General features: G+C 44.3%; 1 protein-coding gene across 3 annotated transcripts; it reads left to right on the top strand.

Moving 5' to 3' along the window:
• The first annotated feature begins 1,453 nt into the window (after positions 1 to 1,453).
• glsa (glutaminase a) lies at positions 1,454 to 17,024 on the top strand. 3 transcript variants are annotated; one of them, XM_053616769.1, is made up of 18 exons: positions 1,454 to 1,831; positions 6,194 to 6,287; positions 8,401 to 8,519; positions 10,008 to 10,137; positions 10,247 to 10,326; positions 10,490 to 10,653; positions 10,779 to 10,837; positions 10,962 to 10,994; positions 11,145 to 11,203; positions 11,985 to 12,051; positions 12,277 to 12,327; positions 12,438 to 12,614; positions 12,820 to 12,951; positions 13,163 to 13,255; positions 13,335 to 13,396; positions 13,550 to 13,626; positions 13,918 to 13,981; positions 14,153 to 17,024. In XM_053616769.1, exons 1-18 carry the CDS (start codon positions 1,611 to 1,613, stop codon positions 14,304 to 14,306), a joined length of 1,836 nt encoding a protein of 611 aa, XP_053472744.1. In that variant the 5' UTR covers positions 1,454 to 1,610; the 3' UTR covers positions 14,307 to 17,024. The 3 variants fall into 3 exon arrangements, with proteins under 3 accessions (XP_053472744.1, XP_053472743.1, XP_053472745.1); XM_053616768.1 differs by having other exon boundaries at positions 6,191 to 6,287; XM_053616770.1 differs by having other exon boundaries at positions 13,918 to 14,283.
• Positions 17,025 to 17,853: the final 829 nt, after the last annotated feature.

Here is a 17,853-nt window from a genome sequence, read left to right as displayed (position 1 = left end):
GGCCATTTTGGCCAGTGTTCAGTGTTTGATGTTAATGTCCACACTATAAACATCTGCTACATATAGAACATTATCTCTACTCACACAAACACACCCAAGGATATATACACACCCTTAGTGTCTACAGAATGTCCCATAGGAGAACCAGCAGTAACATTACCGTGGAAACCAGTGTGTGTGTGTGTGTGTGTATGTAGGCGGGGCCAGATCTTCATCATCACAGATTTTCTCTGTCCCTGTAGATGTATCATGCATAAGGGAGAGATTTCTCGAAGACCTGTGATCTGATGCACCACAGATCCCCTGGAGAATCACGGCTCACGTGCGCCAATCAAGTTAATAGTCAGTAGAAGGGATTTCTAACCTGATAGACCTGATGTAAAAATAACTCCCGAGTCACAGTGCTTCCTCCTGCTGAGACTCAGACTTCCTCTTTACCTCTATCTCACATGATGAGTTTCTTCTCCTCAGTGCTCATTGATGAACAAATGTCTAAACTATATTATATTCACCTTTAATGAAAAAATCTACATCAGTAAGCATAATGTATATAATCTGATTGCTGATAGGCTGAATATGAGGCCTTTTCACATCGCTTTGGGTTTTGTAATTATAAATACACTTGGATTAAATCCTGGACTGGATTACTTGTTTCAATAGCATTAACCAGTGGATGAATTTACAGCCAGCACAATCACAAACAGCCTTTATGTGCGTGCTGGTCTTTTTTTAGGATAGGATTTTTAGATATAAATCATTAAGGGACAACATGAGAGAGAGAGAGAGAGAGAGAGAAAACAGTTGTAGGATACAGAAGAAAGCCTAAAATATAGTGTATGAAAATGTATTGAGCTGCTTTTTAATATGATAATGTCAAGTTTTAATGCACCTTTTATACATAAAATGCAGCTCTAAATGATAATCAGATAGGAACATAATATGAGCAGTAATATATAAAAAAAGAATGCATATATGTAAACATTCAAAAATAATTAATAAGAATAATTCATATAGAATAGCTCGTAAAAGAAAAACAAGAGAGTTAATAAAAGCTGAGGAAACTATATAAAATAGTCTTTAGTCGCTTTTTAATGATAATATTATTGTTGTTATTACTTGTTAGCACTAAGCTAGAGTAGAAAAGTTTGCCATTGTAATGAATTTATAAACGATAAAAACCGCTTTAATTTAATTCTGATTGAATTTAATATATTAACTCAATATACAAGATTTATTTTAATATCTAAACTTTATTTAACATGTAAACTTGTATTTGAGCTGACGCAGATGCAGCTGAGCTCTATTCCTCACATTACCACACATCTAGCTGAGCTGTCTTTATTTAGCGTTTCACCTCTCACCGGGCGGCTAATTTGCATTTCCGCATTATTAATGAGTGACACCTGATTCAGCCAATCGATGTTGCGAATGGTCTGACGCGGACCAATGGGAATGCGGGAAGGGAAGGCGCGCGCCGTTCTACTCCAATAGCGCGGCGAGCGGAGGCGGAGAAAGCAGAGCAGGATTAATCCGATACATTTTTAGATTTAATATCTAGCGAGCGCTCGTGATTTCCGGTTCTCGTTAACTTGTACAGTGAAAGACTGACAATGTGGCCGTTTAGGTGCTCGGTAGCTTTGAAGGAGCTGCTCAAACCAAACCGGACGAGTCCGTTATTTGTTATCGCCAGGGATAAGACGTCACGAGCCGCCCGCGACAAAGTCACACCGGCGACGTGGACGGGCGCGCGTGCTCCCGCCGGAGGATGCCGCCGTTATCTGTGCACGAGCTCTGGTCAAACAAAAAACGACAAAGATGCAGCCAACGAGAAGTGAGTAATATGCATTACAGTGCTAGCATGCTGAAAATATACATATAAACCCGTTCATGTTCAGCTAGCATGCTAATAGAGCTGAGCGATGTGACGCAAACATCACGATATCACGGTACCGAGACACGCGATATCACAGTACTGAGACACGCGATATCACGATATCACAGTACTGAGACACACGATATCACGGTACTGAGACACGCGATATCACGGTACTGAGACACGCGATATCACGATATCATGGTATTGAGACACGCGATATCACGGTACTGAGACACGCGATATCACGATATCACAGTACTGAGACACACGATATCACGGTACTGAGACACGTGATATCACGGTACTGAGACACGCGATATCACGGTACTGAGACACGCGATATCACGATATCACAGTACTGAGACACACGATATCACGGTACTGAGACACGCGATATCACGGTACTGAGACACGCGATATCACGGTACTGAGACACGCGATATCACGGTACTGAGACATGCGATATCACGATATTCATCTAATAAATGGCTTTGAAATACATTTATAACGTGCACTCGACTGTAATTAAAGTATACAGCAAATCATTTAAAGTAAAAAAACCTCTGGTTTTACAGTATATTATGATATTAACGTCATATCAGACGATATCTTTATCTATATATTTTTGACACATATATATATATATATATGCTGGAAAATGCTCCTGAATGCACTTCAAGATGGTTTTACCTAAATGTGTGAATATAACGAGCGAAACTACTCAGAAACCAGAAGCATCACCATGGTTCCTTTCATGACCTACACAGTCCAGGAACGAGTGAGGAACCTGTTCCGCAACATAAACACATGTGGTGGTAGGAGCCATGTTCATATGATCTGCCAGTGAATCCCTGGAGAAAGACCGACTGTTCTCTCTCTCTCTCTCTCTCTCTGTGTGTGTGTGTGTGTGTGTGTGTGTGTGTGTGTGTGTGTGTGAGCGAGACTGTTGAAGGTCATCAGTGTATCCTCTCCATCTGTGTGAGATGCTTTCGTGTGTGTGAGAGATGATAATCTGTATACACTTGCACTCCTTTATCATGCCTGTATTTCTGTTTCAGTCTCCTGTGTGATGATGATGATGATGATGATGATGATTTTGTATGATGTTTTATGAGTAAATATTTCATTGACACTGTGTGTGTGTGTGTGTCTGTGTGTGTGTGTGTTTGTTTTTTTTTCTCCCTGTGATGATCGATCTGCTCACTTTTGCATTTGTTCTGTAAGTATTTTTGTTTTTGTTTCATTTTTTTGCATTTATGTCTGTCTGTCTTCCCTTCCACAGTTATGCATTCTAGAACCCTCCTCAGTCCCAAGCCCTTCTACCATGACATGTTCTAGAATATCTCCAGCAAGACTTCTGCGTTCGTGTCCTCGTCCTAGAACCCTTCTGACATCTGACACTTTAGAACTCTTTCGACAAATACTGCATGTTCTAGCATTCGACATTTCTAGAACCCTCCCAGCAAGTGTTCCACATTCTAGAAACCTTCTAACAAACATTCTAGAACCCTTCCAACGGTCCTCCCACAGAACCCTTCTGCCAAGCCTTCAGCATTCTAGAGTCTTTTCGACAAACATCTCGCATGTTAATCCATATTATAGAGCCGTTCCGGCAGGCGTCCCACGTTCTAGAGCCGTTCCGGCAGGCGTCCCACGTTCTAGAGCCGTTCCAGCAGGCGTCCCACGTTCTAGAGCCGTTCCAGCAGGCGTCCCACGTTCTAGAGCCGTTCCAGCAGGCGTCCCACGTTCTAGAGCCGTTCCAGCACGTCCCACGTTCTAGAGCCGTTCCAGCACGTCCCACGTTCTAGAGCCGTTCCAGCGCGTCCCACGTTCTAGAGCCGTTCCAGCAGGCGTCCCACGTTCTAGAGCCGTTCCAGAAGGCGTCCCACGTTCTAGAGCCGTTCCAGCACGTCCCACGTTCTAGAGCCGTTCCAGCAGGCGTCCCACGTTCTAGAGCCGTTCCAGCAGGCGTCCCACGTTCTAGAGCCGTTCCAGCAGGCGTCCCACGTTCTAGAGCCGTTCCAGCACGTCCCACGTTCTAGAGCCGTTCCAGCACGTCCCACGTTCTAGAGCCGTTCCAGCGCGTCCCACGTTCTAGAGCCGTTCCAGCGCGTCCCACGTTCTAGAGCCGTTCCAGCAGGCGTCCCACGTTCTAGAGCCGTTCCAGCACGTCCCACGTTCTAGAGCCGTTCCAACCGGTGTCCCACGTTCTAGAGCTGTTCCAGCACGTCCCACGTTCTAGAGCTGTTCCAGCACGTCCCACGTTCTAGAGCCGTTCCAGCACGTCCCACGTTCTAGAGCCGTTCCAACCGGTGTCCCACGTTCTAGAGCCGTTCCAGCTGGTGTCCCACGTTCTAGAGCCGTTCCAGCACGTCCCACGTTCTAGAGCCGTTCCAACCGGTGTCCCACGTTCTAGAGCTGTTCCAGCACGTCCCACGTTCTAGAGCCGTTCCAGCGCGTCCCACGTTCTAGAGCCGTTCCAGCAGGCGTCCCACGTTCTAGAGCCGTTCCAGAAGGCGTCCCACGTTCTAGAGCCGTTCCAGCACGTCCCACGTTCTAGAGCCGTTCCAGCAGGCGTCCCACGTTCTAGAGCCGTTCCAGCACGTCCCACGTTCTAGAGCCGTTCCAGCGCGTCCCACGTTCTAGAGCCGTTCCAGCGCGTCCCACGTTCTAGAGCCGTTCCAGCAGGCGTCCCACGTTCTAGAGCCGTTCCAACACGTCCCACGTTCTAGAGCCGTTCCAACCGGTGTCCCACGTTCTAGAGCCGTTCCAACCGGTGTCCCACGTTCTAGAGCCGTTCCAGCGCGTCCCACGTTCTAGAGCCGTTCCAGCGCGTCCCACGTTCTAGAGCCGTTCCAGCGCGTCCCACGTTCTAGAGCCGTTCCAGCAGGCGTCCCACGTTCTAGAGCCGTTCCAGCAGGCGTCCCACGTTCTAGAGCCGTTCCAGCGCGTCCCACGTTCTAGAGCCGTTCCAGCGCGTCCCACGTTCTAGAGCCGTTCCAGCGCGTCCCACGTTCTAGAGCCGTTCCAACCGGTGTCCCACGTTCTAGAGCCGTTCCAGCCGGTGTCCCACGTTCTAGAGCCGTTCCAGCACGTCCCACGTTCTAGAGCCGTTCCAGCACGTCCCACGTTCTAGAGCCGTTCCAGCACGTCCCACGTTCTAGAGCCGTTCCAGCGCGTCCCACGTTCTAGAGCCGTTCCAGCAGGCGTCCCACGTTCTAGAGCCGTTCCAGCAGGCGTCCCACGTTCTAGAGCCGTTCCAGCAGGCGTCCCACGTTCTAGAGCCGTTCCAGCACGTCCCACGTTCTAGAGCCGTTCCAGCAGGCGTCCCACGTTCTAGAGCCGTTCCAGCAGGCGTCCCACGTTCTAGAGTCGTTCCAGCCGGCGTCCCACGTTCTAGAGCCGTTCCAGCACGTCCCACGTTCTAGAGCCGTTCCAGCAGGCGTCCCACGTTCTAGAGCCGTTCCAACAGGCGTCCCACGTTCTAGAGCCGTTGTAACAATTCTTCTAAACATTCCCCATTCTAGTACCCTTTCATTAAACATTCCACATAGTAGACCCCTCCCAACCATCTAGAGATTACATCACAGAGGCATCTCCTGTGAGTCATACGTTCAGATGTAACGCTGCGGCGTGTTCTAGTCACAGGGTGCGATGACATCACAGCGTTCTCCTGGTGGACAGAATGCAGTGTTACGGTTCCACCTGTGCTCATATATTTATTTAATATAATATAATTATAACAAAATGTATCGTGAGATTTGCAGAAACTTCTTACAGTGGTTTAGGATATTATCTCTATGCTTTTTTTTTTAAATACCCAGCCGGAGTGACGGTTTTGTCCGTCATGTTTCTCGAGAAGTTCGCGAGGACACCTTCTCGAAGTTCTTCAAGAACACAGAACTTTAAACTGCCTTCCAGCGTATGTGAGACAGATGTTCTCTGTGATGTGTCTCTGAATGCGCCTCCCCATTGAAAGAAGCTACGTCCTTTTTTGCTTTTTGTTTGTTTATTTTTAAAATCCCCGCTCCATCATGGAGGAACGCTCCTCAGCTGTCCCACAGCACACTGCAGCACTGAGGTGGACCTTCCTCCTTCTGAAATGTGTGCAAGCAGCGTGTGATTTCAGGCTTTTCCTCTGCTGTCACTGCATCTCTAGCTGTCTCGAGTGTCTTCTCCCTCACAGTGTCTGTGATGATCAGTACCAACCTTTATTGCGGTTTAGTATTTCTTACTTGATCGTGACCAATTTCGTGTGTGTGTGTGTGTGTGTGTGTGTGTGTGTGTGTGTGTGTGTGTGTGTTTTATCTACAGAAGAAGGAAGGCAGGAATCCTGCCCAGTCTGGAGGATCTGCTCTTCTACACCATTGCTGAGGGCCAAGAAAAAATCCCAGCACACAAGTTTACTACGGTGTGTGTGTGTGTGTGTGTGTGTGTGTGTGTGTGTGTGTGTGTGTACAAATATACATACATATACACACACACTGGTTTATCATCATATCGAATCAGGTTCTATGTGGAATTATGCAAAACTCCTCCAGTTCTACATTCTAGAATCCTCACAGCAAGCACCCCATGTCAATCCACATTCTAGAACCCTTCCAACAGCATCCCACATTCTAGAACCCTTCCACTAAGCATCCCACATTCTAGAACCCTTCCACTAAGCATCCCACATTCTAGAACCCTTCCAATGAGCATCCCACATTCTAGAACCCTTCCAACAACCATCCCACATTCTAGAACCCTTCCACTAAGCATCCCACATTCTAGAACCCTTCCACTAAGCATCCCACATTCTAGAACCCTTCCAATGAGCATCCCACATTCTAGAACCCTTCCACTAAGCATCCCACATTCTAGAACCCTTCCAACAACCATCCCACATTCTAGAACCCTTCCACTAAGCATCCCACATTCTAGAACCCTTCCACTAAGCATCCCACATTCTAGAACCCTTCCAACAAGCATCCCACATTCTAGAACCCTTCCACTAAGCATCCCACATTCTAGAACCCTTCCAACGAGCATCCCACATTCTAGAACCCTTCCAACGAGCATCCCACATTCTAGAACCCTTCCACTAAGCATCCCACGTTCTAGAACCCTTCCACTAAGCATCCCACGTTCTAGAACCCTTCCAACGAGCATCCCACATTCTAGAACCCTTCCACTAAGCATCACACATTCTAGAACCCTTCCAACAAGCATCCCACATTCTAGAACCCTTCCAACAACCATCCCACATTCTAGAACCCTTCCACTAAGCATCCCACATTCTAGAACCCTTCCAACAACCATCCCACATTCTAGAACCCTTCCAACAACCATCCCACATTCTAGAACCCTTCCAACAACCATCCCACATTCTAGAACCCTTCCACTAAGCATCCCACGTTCTAGAACCCTTCCAACAAGCATCCCACGTTCTAGACCCCTTCCACTAAGCATCCCACATTCTAGAACCCTTCCAACAACCATCCCACATTCTAGAACCCTTCAAACAAGCATCCCATATTCTAGAACCCTTCCACTAAGCATCCCACATTCTAGAACCCTTCCAACAACCATCCCACATTCTAGAACCCTTCCAACAAGCATCCCATATTCTAGAACCCTTCCAACAACCATCCCACATTCTAGAACCCTTCCAACAAGCATCCCACATTCTAGAACCCTTCCACTAAGCATCCCACATTCTAGAACCCTTCCAACAACCATCCCACATTCTAGAACCCTTCCAACAAGCATCCCATATTGTAGAACCCTTTAACAAGCATCCCACATTCTAGAACCCTTCCACTAAGCATCCCACATTCTAGAACCCTTCCATTAAGCATCCCACATTCTAGAACCCTTCCACTAAGCATCCCACATTCTAGAACCCTTCCAACAAGCATCCCACATTCTAGAACCCTTCCAACAAGCATCCCACATTCTAGAACCCTTCCAACAACCATCCCACATTCTAGAACCCTTCCAACAACCATCCCACATTCTAGAACCCTTCCAACAACCATCCCACATTCTAGAACCCTTCCAACAACCATCCCACATTCTAGAACCCTTCCAACAAGCATGCCATGTTCTAGAACCCTTCCACTAAGCATCCCACATTCTAGAACCCTTCCAACAAGCATCCCACATTCAAGAACCCTTCCAACAACCATCCCACATTCTAGAACCCTTCCAACAAGCATCCCATATTGTAGAACCCTTTAACAAGCATCCCACATTCTAGAACCCTTCCACTAAGCATCCCACATTCTAGAACCCTTCCACTAAGCATCCCACATTCTAGAACCCTTCCAACGAGCATTCTGGAATCCTTTCAGCGAGTACCCCATGCATTCTAACATGCATTATAGAAGCCACAAAGTTCTCTTAGTGTTGACTGCTATGTTTAACAAATTCTGATATACATCATGATCTCTCACTCGCTCTCTCTCTCTCTGTGTGTGTGTGTGTGTGTGTGTGTGTGTGTGTGTGTGTGTGTGTGTGTGAGCGCGTGCGTACGTGTGTAGGCGTTGAAAGCGACAGGTCTGCGTACAGGAGATCCCCGTCTGAAGGAGTGTATGGAGATGCTGAAGATCACACTGAAGACCTCATCTGATGGAGCACTGGATCGACACCTCTTTAAAAAGTAACAACACTCGCGTTACCATGTGTGTGTGTGTGTGTGTGTGTGTGTGTGTGTGTGAGATCATGATAAACACTTCTTTTAGTTTTGAATTGGTTATAAAGATCTTATATCTCCCAGTAATGAATTATTCATTATTGACTGATTCAGTTCTCCAGGCGTGTGATTGGCTGTTCTGTGAACATCTACCACAGCTCATTATTAAATATTCAGCAGCATTCAGGTGTTTGGTGTCTGTTAGGTTTCACTGAAATCCCGACCTGGTGTCTCAATCATCATCTGCAGCTTTGTGCAAAAGGATAAAAAGGGGTGTGCGTGTTCGTGTGTGTGTGTGTGTGTGTGTGTGTGTGTGTGTGTGTGTCAGTCACTCTTTAATTCCAACTGGATATTTCCATCCAGGACTCTATTATCCTTTATATATGTTAAACCAAGGGACAGTTTTATCTATTTTATATATTTAAGTGATGAAATACACTAGATGAGATAATACTCATTTCTGATTGGCTGACAGTATTCAGAAGCATCCAGTCACATCCAGATTAAATGTTTGTGTATAAAGCTTCCTGCGGAGATCCTCCGTCTGGCATGTAGTTCTGACAAGAATAGGTTGTAGGATTAGAGTATATTTGCTGTGCAACCTCCAGTGGCTATGTAATGACTCTACCCCCCCCCCCCCCCCCCCCCAAGGTCTAATATTGCTTTAGCGGGGCTAGCAAACATTAGCATATGTAATGTAAATGTATTTGTTTAGGTGTTAAAATGCCAAGCATGACTGAACAATATGCACAAAATGCTTTAGTCAGGATTTGCAGCTTATCATCGTACTGAAAAAGCGCTGGTTAAAGTAGTAAATGGCCGAATACTGACTTAAGGGATACTGATACTGAAAAGACTACTGACTTTGTTTTAGCTTGGATTACTCGCTCTCCGTAGATGATGTTATTCTTCCAGATAGACTGAAAATGTTGTCAGGGGTCAAGAGGACAGGCTTGTTCCTCTCTCAGGTCTTACCCGATTGTTCTCAGTGTGTAAATATTTATGAAGGCTTCTCTGTGAAAACGAAAGTAAGGCTCGGTGGTTCCACGAGGTTCTGTTCTGTACTGTATAAAAGCTGCCACTGGGTCACGATCACTCCTAGAAGTAGTATTCGCTTCTTTCCGCTGTGTCGATGACGCACAGCCGTTCTGTACGTTTGAGCAAAGCCGGATGACGCACACCAGCTTAATACGGACTTTTGGATGCTGAGTCACATGTTCGACCAGACGGGAATACTTCCACTACAACCTGACAGATACGGGGGGAAAAGATCGTCAGGAAACCGACACACGTACAGTACGACAATAAAAAAAAAACGTTCCTAACGAGCTGTGAACAAGTTCCTCAGTCCAGAAACCGGACGTGCAAATGATGTTGGAAAGGATTTCTGTATTATTTGGTGCAATTGATGACCAGAAGGTACACAGAAATATGTGTGTGTGTGTGTGTGTGTAGATGTGTCCAGAGCAACATTGTGCTGCTCTCTCAGGCGTTCCGGAAGAAGTTTGTGATTCCTGATTTCCAGTCGTTCACATCGCACATCGACGAGCTATACGAAGGCGCCAAGAAGCTCTCTGGAGGACAGGTGACGCTGTTATCAGAGTGTGTGTGTGTGTGTGTGTGAGAGAGAGAGATATAAGACGTCTGTACCTGGTAAAGAAGAGGATTTGTGTTGATGTTGTATTGGTGTGCAGGTGGCAGACTACATCCCCCAGCTGGCTAAGTTCAGTCCTGATTACTGGGCCGTGTCTCTCTGTACTGTTGATGGCCAGAGGTAAGACGCCGATTATTTTCCCGGTGTTTTATTCCTCTCATACCACAGCGATTTAAAAACGAGCGAGCGAGCCGTTACTATAGAAACGGTGATGCGTTAGGAAGAAGTGCATTAACGCGAATAATCTGGGGTTTTTTTGTTTGTTGGTTTTTTCCCAACGCAGACACACAGCAGGCGATACCAAAGTGCCATTCTGCCTGCAGTCGTGCGTGAAGCCGCTGAAATACGCCATCGCCGTTCACGATCACGGCACCGAGTACGTGCACCGCTTCATTGGGAAAGAACCCAGCGGGCTGCGCTTCAACAAGCTGTTCCTCAACGAGGACGGTGAGACACACACACACACACGCGTAAAACCCCCTCACATTATACATATATATCGCCGATACGTTATTTATATAAATAACCGCTGATGTCGTCGTGTTTTTATTCAACAATGGTTATTTTTGCAGATAAGCCACACAATCCGATGGTGAACGCAGGAGCCATAGTCTGTACCTCACTCATCAAGGTAAATCCTGTTCACGCCGTTTTATAGTGATGCTCCCAAAGGATGCCGAGCTCGTCGGAGAAGGTTTATCTGTCCGGCGTCACTGCGTTCTCATGTGTTTTTGTGTTTTGTGTTTATTTTACAGCAAGGTGCCGGAAATGCAGAGAAGTTCGACTATGTGAGTAAAATGGAATCGGGACGGTTTGATCCCAACGCGACAGGCGTTCTCCGTGGACTACAGGGTTTAATACTGTAGATAAATAAATAAATAAACAAACACGTGGGCGTCGGAGCTCTGACGGCGTTTGCTTATGTGTCTGCGTGGTAGGTGATGAACTTCATGAAAAAGATGGCTGGAAACGAGCACGTGGGTTTCAGCAATGCGACGTGAGTCTCTGCTTCCTCTCAAAATCCACACCTGAATCTAGCGCGCGCACACACACACACACACAAAAGTGAATCTGGGAGGGTGGGGGGAAAAAAAAAGGACGCGTTTTCTTTTTTTTTCCCCCCCCTCATCATTTGTGTAGGGAGATAAGTGTTTATCACATGTGTTTCTGATGCACGGACGTTATCCACTTAAATCCCCCTTACCCCCTTTCTCAGTCTTTACACTGTGTCTTACAGTAGAAATGGTTCGGTACACACACACACACACACACACACACACCGTCTGCACTTACGCTCTGCCTGTCTTTGTGGAAATGTATTCGGTTTATTAATTCATTCCTATTATTTGCTATAAAACAAGATCTTGGTTGACTAGGAGTATTTTGTTAATACTAACCTTAGCTAATCTGGCAACCCTGTCATCACTTGTCCTGTCTCTGCTGCTCCGCCCCCCGAGCATGGGGCAGCGTGATTCCGGCCCCGTCTGGAGCTCAGTTAGCGCTTGCTGCAGTTCCCATGTTTGACCACTAGGTGTAAATAATAATAATGATAATAATAATAATAATAATAATAATAATAATAATACCTGTATGGAGGTAAACGTTGCAGAAACATCCAGAACCGCGAACAAATCAGCACGACATCGGCTTCAGTCTGTTAAATAGAGACACTTTTTAATATCGCTGCTCACTCAGAAGAAGTATTTAATATTTCAGCAGAATTGAACATGTGTAGAGAGGTGAATAAAGGGGTGTTGGTGTGTGTTTGTGTGGTCCAGGTTTCAGTCTGAGAGAATGTCTGGAGACAGAAACTTTGCCATCGGTTACTATCTGAAGGAGAAGAAGGTATTATAATAATAATAATAATAATAATAATAATAATAATAATAATTCAGACTTTATTATTTTAACAATAGAAGGTGATTCATGTATTTTTTATCATTATTTATTAACATTTTGTTATTTATAACACCATTATAAATTATTCTAATAACCTTTTCTCTCTCTCTCTCTCTCTCTCTCTCTCTCTCTCTCTCTCTCTCTCCCTCTCTCTCTCTCTCCCTTGTACAGTGTTTCCCAGAGGGCACAGATATGACCGCTATCCTGGACTTCTACTTCCAGGTCAGGATGATTTTATAAAATATTTAATCTGGACACTTTGAGTTTCCAGAAAGTCTTGCCATGTTATAGAGAGTTTTATTGTGTGTGTGTGTGTGTGTGTGTGTGTGTAGCTGTGTTCTATAGAGGTGACGTGTGAGAGTGCTAGCGTGATGGCGGCTACGTTGGCCAACGGAGGATTCTGTCCAATCACAGGCGAGCGTGTGCTGAACCCCGAGGCCGTGAGGAACACGCTGAGCCTCATGCACTCCTGCGGCATGTACGACTTCTCCGGCCAGTTCGCCTTCCACGTGAGTCTCTCTCTCTCTCTCACACACACACACATATATATATATATATATATATATATATATATATATATATATATATATATATATATATATATATATATATATAATATAGTTCTGTTTTTATTCAATTCAGTTCACATAGTTACACAGCCGGATGGAGGCTACACTTCAGTCATACAGAGTTACGTGTGTGTGTGTGTTGTAGGTGGGTTTACCAGCGAAGTCGGGCGTGGCTGGTGGTATTTTGTTGGTGGTTCCGAATGTGATGGGTATCATGTGCTGGTCTCCTCCTCTGGACAAACTGGGGAACAGCGTCCGTGGCATCAAGTTCTGCACGGTACCCTATCTGTCTGTCTGTGTCTGTGTCTCTATCTCTCTCTCATTACAACGCTTACACGTGTGTTAACTCTCATGTAAATTCTGAATAGCGTGTAATTTCAGTATTAAACTTCAGTACTCAACTCTCAGACTAATGTGTATACTGTACATATCAATTTATACAAAGACCCTCCGTGTGTGTGTGTGTGTGTGTGTGTGTGTGTGTGTAGGATCTGGTGCATCTGTGTAACTTCCACAACTATGATAATCTGCGTCACTTTGCTAAGAAGCTGGATCCTCGGCGAGAGGGCGGAGACGAGCGGGTGAGTGACACGTACGTCCTCCAATCACAGCTGCCCTGTCCTTTCTGTATTAACTATAATGTGTTTTTCTCTCTTCCAGGTCAAATCTGTTATTAATCTGCTGTTTGCTGCCTACACAGGGGACGTGTCTGCACTGAGGAGGTGCGCACACACACGCGCGCGCGCACACACACACAGACGTGTGCGCGCGCACACATACACACACTCTTGCAGCACCTGTCTCACCTATAGCCCATGGCACACTTTTCTTCCCACATCCTTTCTGACACAGCGAGTGTGTGTGTGTGTCCGTAGGTTCGCTCTGTCCTCGATGGACATGGAGCAGAGAGATTATGACTCCAGGACGGCGCTTCATGTTGCTGCTGCTGAAGGTACTGACAGCTCTTCATTATTATTATTATTATTATTGCTACTACTATTACTTTACTGCCCCCTGCTGGCTGGCAGCTGAACTGCAGTTACACTGACATATCTGTCTTTTCTCATCCGCATGTCTCAGAAGTAGCTCTGATTGCTCTTCGCTGTGCTTTCTTCCACCTAGTGGTGCAGGAATATAAATCTACACATGCGTATTTATGACGTGTGTGGGCAATCGCATCACATTAACCATATTATTGGGGTTTGTTCAGTTGTGTGTGTGTGTGTGTGTGTGTGTCTTGCAGGTCACACTGAGGTTGTGCGCTTCCTTCTCGAGGCCTGTAAGGTGAACCCCGAACCCAGAGACAGGTAAGAGCTTTTTTTAAAAACATTTTTTATTTTTTATTGTATCCGGTTATAGCAGCATTTTTAAGGTTGAGGGACGTCGGTGTGGTGAACCCAACCCCTCTCTTTTTTTTTCTCTCTCGCTCTCTTTTGAAGTTAATAAAACAAATTAATATTGCGTGTGTGTGTGTGTAGGTGGGGGAACACACCCATGGACGAGGCTGTACACTTCGGTCATCATGACGTTGTGACGATTCTGCAGGATTACCATAACAAGTACAGTCCTCAGGAGAGCCGGCCCGCCGGGGACAAAGAGACTGCTGAGAAGAACCTTGATGGCTTGCTCTGAGTGTGTGTGTGTGTGTGTGTGTGTGTGTGTGTGTGCGCGTCATGTTCCTGATGATTATCTCCGTAGACCCTGTGTAGGGATGTGGTCACGTGTTTGTGCGTAAGGGTGTATTTATTATAGATGGTGTGTGTGTGTGTGTGTGTGTGTTGTGCTATAGGTATGTAACCTGCAGGTGATGCTCCACAGGGTTGCCAGAAATTCTGCTCAATGCCATTTCTTCTATCAAATCAGGAAACTTTGACTATAAATAAATGTCATTCTAATTGTGGCTATAAGTTCATTAGCGTTAATTAGGAGGGTTTAAATCCTTTCAATCTGGCAACGCTGTGACATTTCCCTTTACTGCAGCTGTGTTATTGATCCATACACACACTGAATGTGTTGTATATTATGTATAAGTGTAGTGTTAGGAAATATTTAGTGTCGTAGTTTTTTTTCCGGTAGCTACAAAAAGTAAGACTTTATTTTATTTATTTAGTTGTTTTTTTTTTAAAAGAAATGATAAATCAGGTTTGGGATCGTGGATGAGCTTTTCTCCGATCGCATGGTTGTTTGCCTTTTTAATGGGTTTTTAAGGGTTAATGGTTATAAATCAAGCATCAATAATCACTAACACGGTACATCACAATATTCAACCTGAAGCAGGGAATACACATTCATAAAAAAAAATAATAAGTATGTTTGTCTTCCAGTGAATATGAAACGTTCTCCAGGTTAGGGGGTTCCGCACATAACGGGTAAAGAGTACGGTGTTCTACTGACAGGACGACGGCTCATGTTTTTGTTTAAATCCTGCCGCATTAAAACAGAATGCGTGTATATTGTTGATTTTAACCCGTGGCTCAGCCAATCAGATTGTAGATCTGTTTAAAAATGAAAGGTGCATTAGCTAAGACTTGTAAAGATGTAGATATAGTACGTGGAGGTGAATCCAATTTGAACTATTTGTTTACTTACTCCTTGAGCCCGCCCCCTCGTACCCAACGTACGCAGAGCTCCGCCCCAGAACCTACGGCTGTAGAATTAACATTCGATTGCTCGAAAGCCGTGTTCTAGCACTATAAGCGCACGCAGAATACGGCTCGTGCCGAATTTCACGACCGGTCGAGCGTGCCGTTTTTCTTTGTAACGAACGGTTTTAGCCTTTAACCAGCACCACATACGTTTCTATTTCAATTTGGTTTATCCAAACTGACCCACTTGGCTCTCCAAGTACCGAAAACTCTATTCGAACAACTTAAGTTCATCATCAGTAATAAACGACGTCCATCTTGGTGGGAAAAACTAGTTTTTAATTCAGGTTTTACGACGTTTCTTGTTACGTTTTTAAAATACATTAAAAAAAAATTCGCAGGAGAATTCTCTGGCTGCGTCTGGGCGCGTACCGATTTCACACCGAGAAGTTTAAACGCGTTAAAACGTGTCGTCTAGACACGAGTCGCTCTGGACCATAACAAAGATTTCCACACGTTTTTTTTTTTGTTTTTTTTTTTCAGCCATGTGTTACACGTTCGCGGCTTAAACCTTTTAGTTTGTATCGTGTGATGCAGATTTCCCAGGTTATCAGTGCAGGATAAAAATGTTAAAACTCGCACCTTTTAATTTTGTTTTGTCGGACTTCTCGTGCTCCGTTTCGGAGTAGGAGGCCTATGTACTCTGTAACTTGTGTGCAATTCTGAAGGGTTCTTATTTATATACCTGGAGTACACGCAAAAAAAAAAAATTTCTTCACACAGTTTTATTCATCCCGAATGTGTGTGTGTGTTTCCTCTGTGCTGTAGTTTTAAAGTGTGTTTAACTTGGTATTATTGTGATGTACTGTATTGGTGATTATGGGCTGATGTGTGTTTAGCGTGTGTGTGTGTTTTAGAAGTCAGTTCGGAATGTACTGAAGTGTGACCGGTGAGTTTTAGGGACCAGAGAAATTCAGATCAGAGGTAAGACAACGTAAAGACCAAAACAGATTCACAACGGTTTGTTTACTTATGTATGTATTTATTTATTTATTGGTTGAAAAGTACTTGAAACAAACAACAACAACAAAAAAAAACCACAGGAGAAATTCTCATTCATGAGCAGCCTGGATACGCTGACTCTCGTGCGTGATGAAATCAATCAGTAGGTTAACGTAAATTGCCTTCATTTGGACGTAAAAAATAAAAAAGATTTACACGAACCCGGTCATTTAAACGTTTACTATCTTGATATTTCATATTGTGGCCTGTGAGGAAATTACAACAAAATACTCGAATATGTCTGGTGTGTGTGTGTATAGAAAAGCTTAATATCACTATATATACACAGTATAATCCATAATTATTGGCACCCTTTATATACACGCAGTATACGACAGACTTTGTAGCTTTATTTAAATACAGACCTTCCCCCCCCCCCTTCACACAGTAAACATAGTAAACTTACCCCCCCCAAATACAAAAAAACCCCAAAACATTTTAAAGGGTGCCAATAAATTTGCGTATCCAGGCTGGGAAAGCATCTATACCATATACCCATAAAAGAAAAAAACGTTTGTCGCGAGTTGCTGCTGGAGACGAGAGGAAGAGTTTTTATAGCAAGCTATGATCCTTTAGCGTACGATAGTAACACGATGAAAAAGAACAGCTGTAGAAATCAATCTAACCTAGTGACACCCTGCACTCTGACCAATCACAGGCTGTGTTTACGACTGAATGTATTATATATATATATATATATATATATATATATATATATATATATATATATATATATATATATATATATATATATATATATATATACACTCTATATTAATATGGATATGCGTATGTTTTTGTTTGTACTCTTGCTGTTCCGGTTCAGTGGTGTTACAGACGACGCCGAGGATGTATTTCACAAACAAAACATCGAATAAAAGCAAAGCTTTCCAAGCACATGATTTAGACGTTGGTGGTGGTGTTTTTTGTTCCACAAACAGGGAAGTGGTGGGAAATACTTAATGGTCATGAACATTAAAGTAATAATAATAATAATAATAATAATAATAATAATAATAATCTGTCGGCTTTGCACTTGTTTACAGTGCGGAACTACTTTGAGACTTTTTACGTCGACAACACACTGACTATGGCGCAGAAAAAATGTTCTGCGTACCAGTGATGAGACAAATGTGGGCGTTTCCCAACGGATAGTAACCACGACGACAATAAACCGACATACCTTGACTCTAAACGTACACGTTTATTAGATTAAGAAGATTGTTTCGGTTTGTTTTGTACAAGTCGGTTACGTAACGGTGTTCACGCGAGCATCTTGCTGTCACGGCGATGAAATAACCCCACGTCAGGTTTACGTTAACGTTATGCGGTAACGTTCCTGTTGGACGAGAGGAGGCAGCGTGTGAGGAGGAAGGAGGTCCCTGTGCCTCTGTAAATAAACTGAAATCTTACAATGGAAGATGAGCTGGATTTACAGCGACTTACATACCATGGTAAATAATCCATTTTTGGTTTTGTTGTTAATATTCTAATATAAAATAAATGCAAGAAGGCACAGAGAGCTGCGAAAC

Source organism: Ictalurus furcatus, chromosome 27 (assembly GCF_023375685.1).
Source record: "Ictalurus furcatus strain D&B chromosome 27, Billie_1.0, whole genome shotgun sequence".
NCBI lineage: Eukaryota > Metazoa > Chordata > Actinopteri > Siluriformes > Ictaluridae > Ictalurus > Ictalurus furcatus.
Note: the sequence above shows the minus strand (reverse complement) of the source record. Positions and strands in the feature narration are given on the sequence as shown.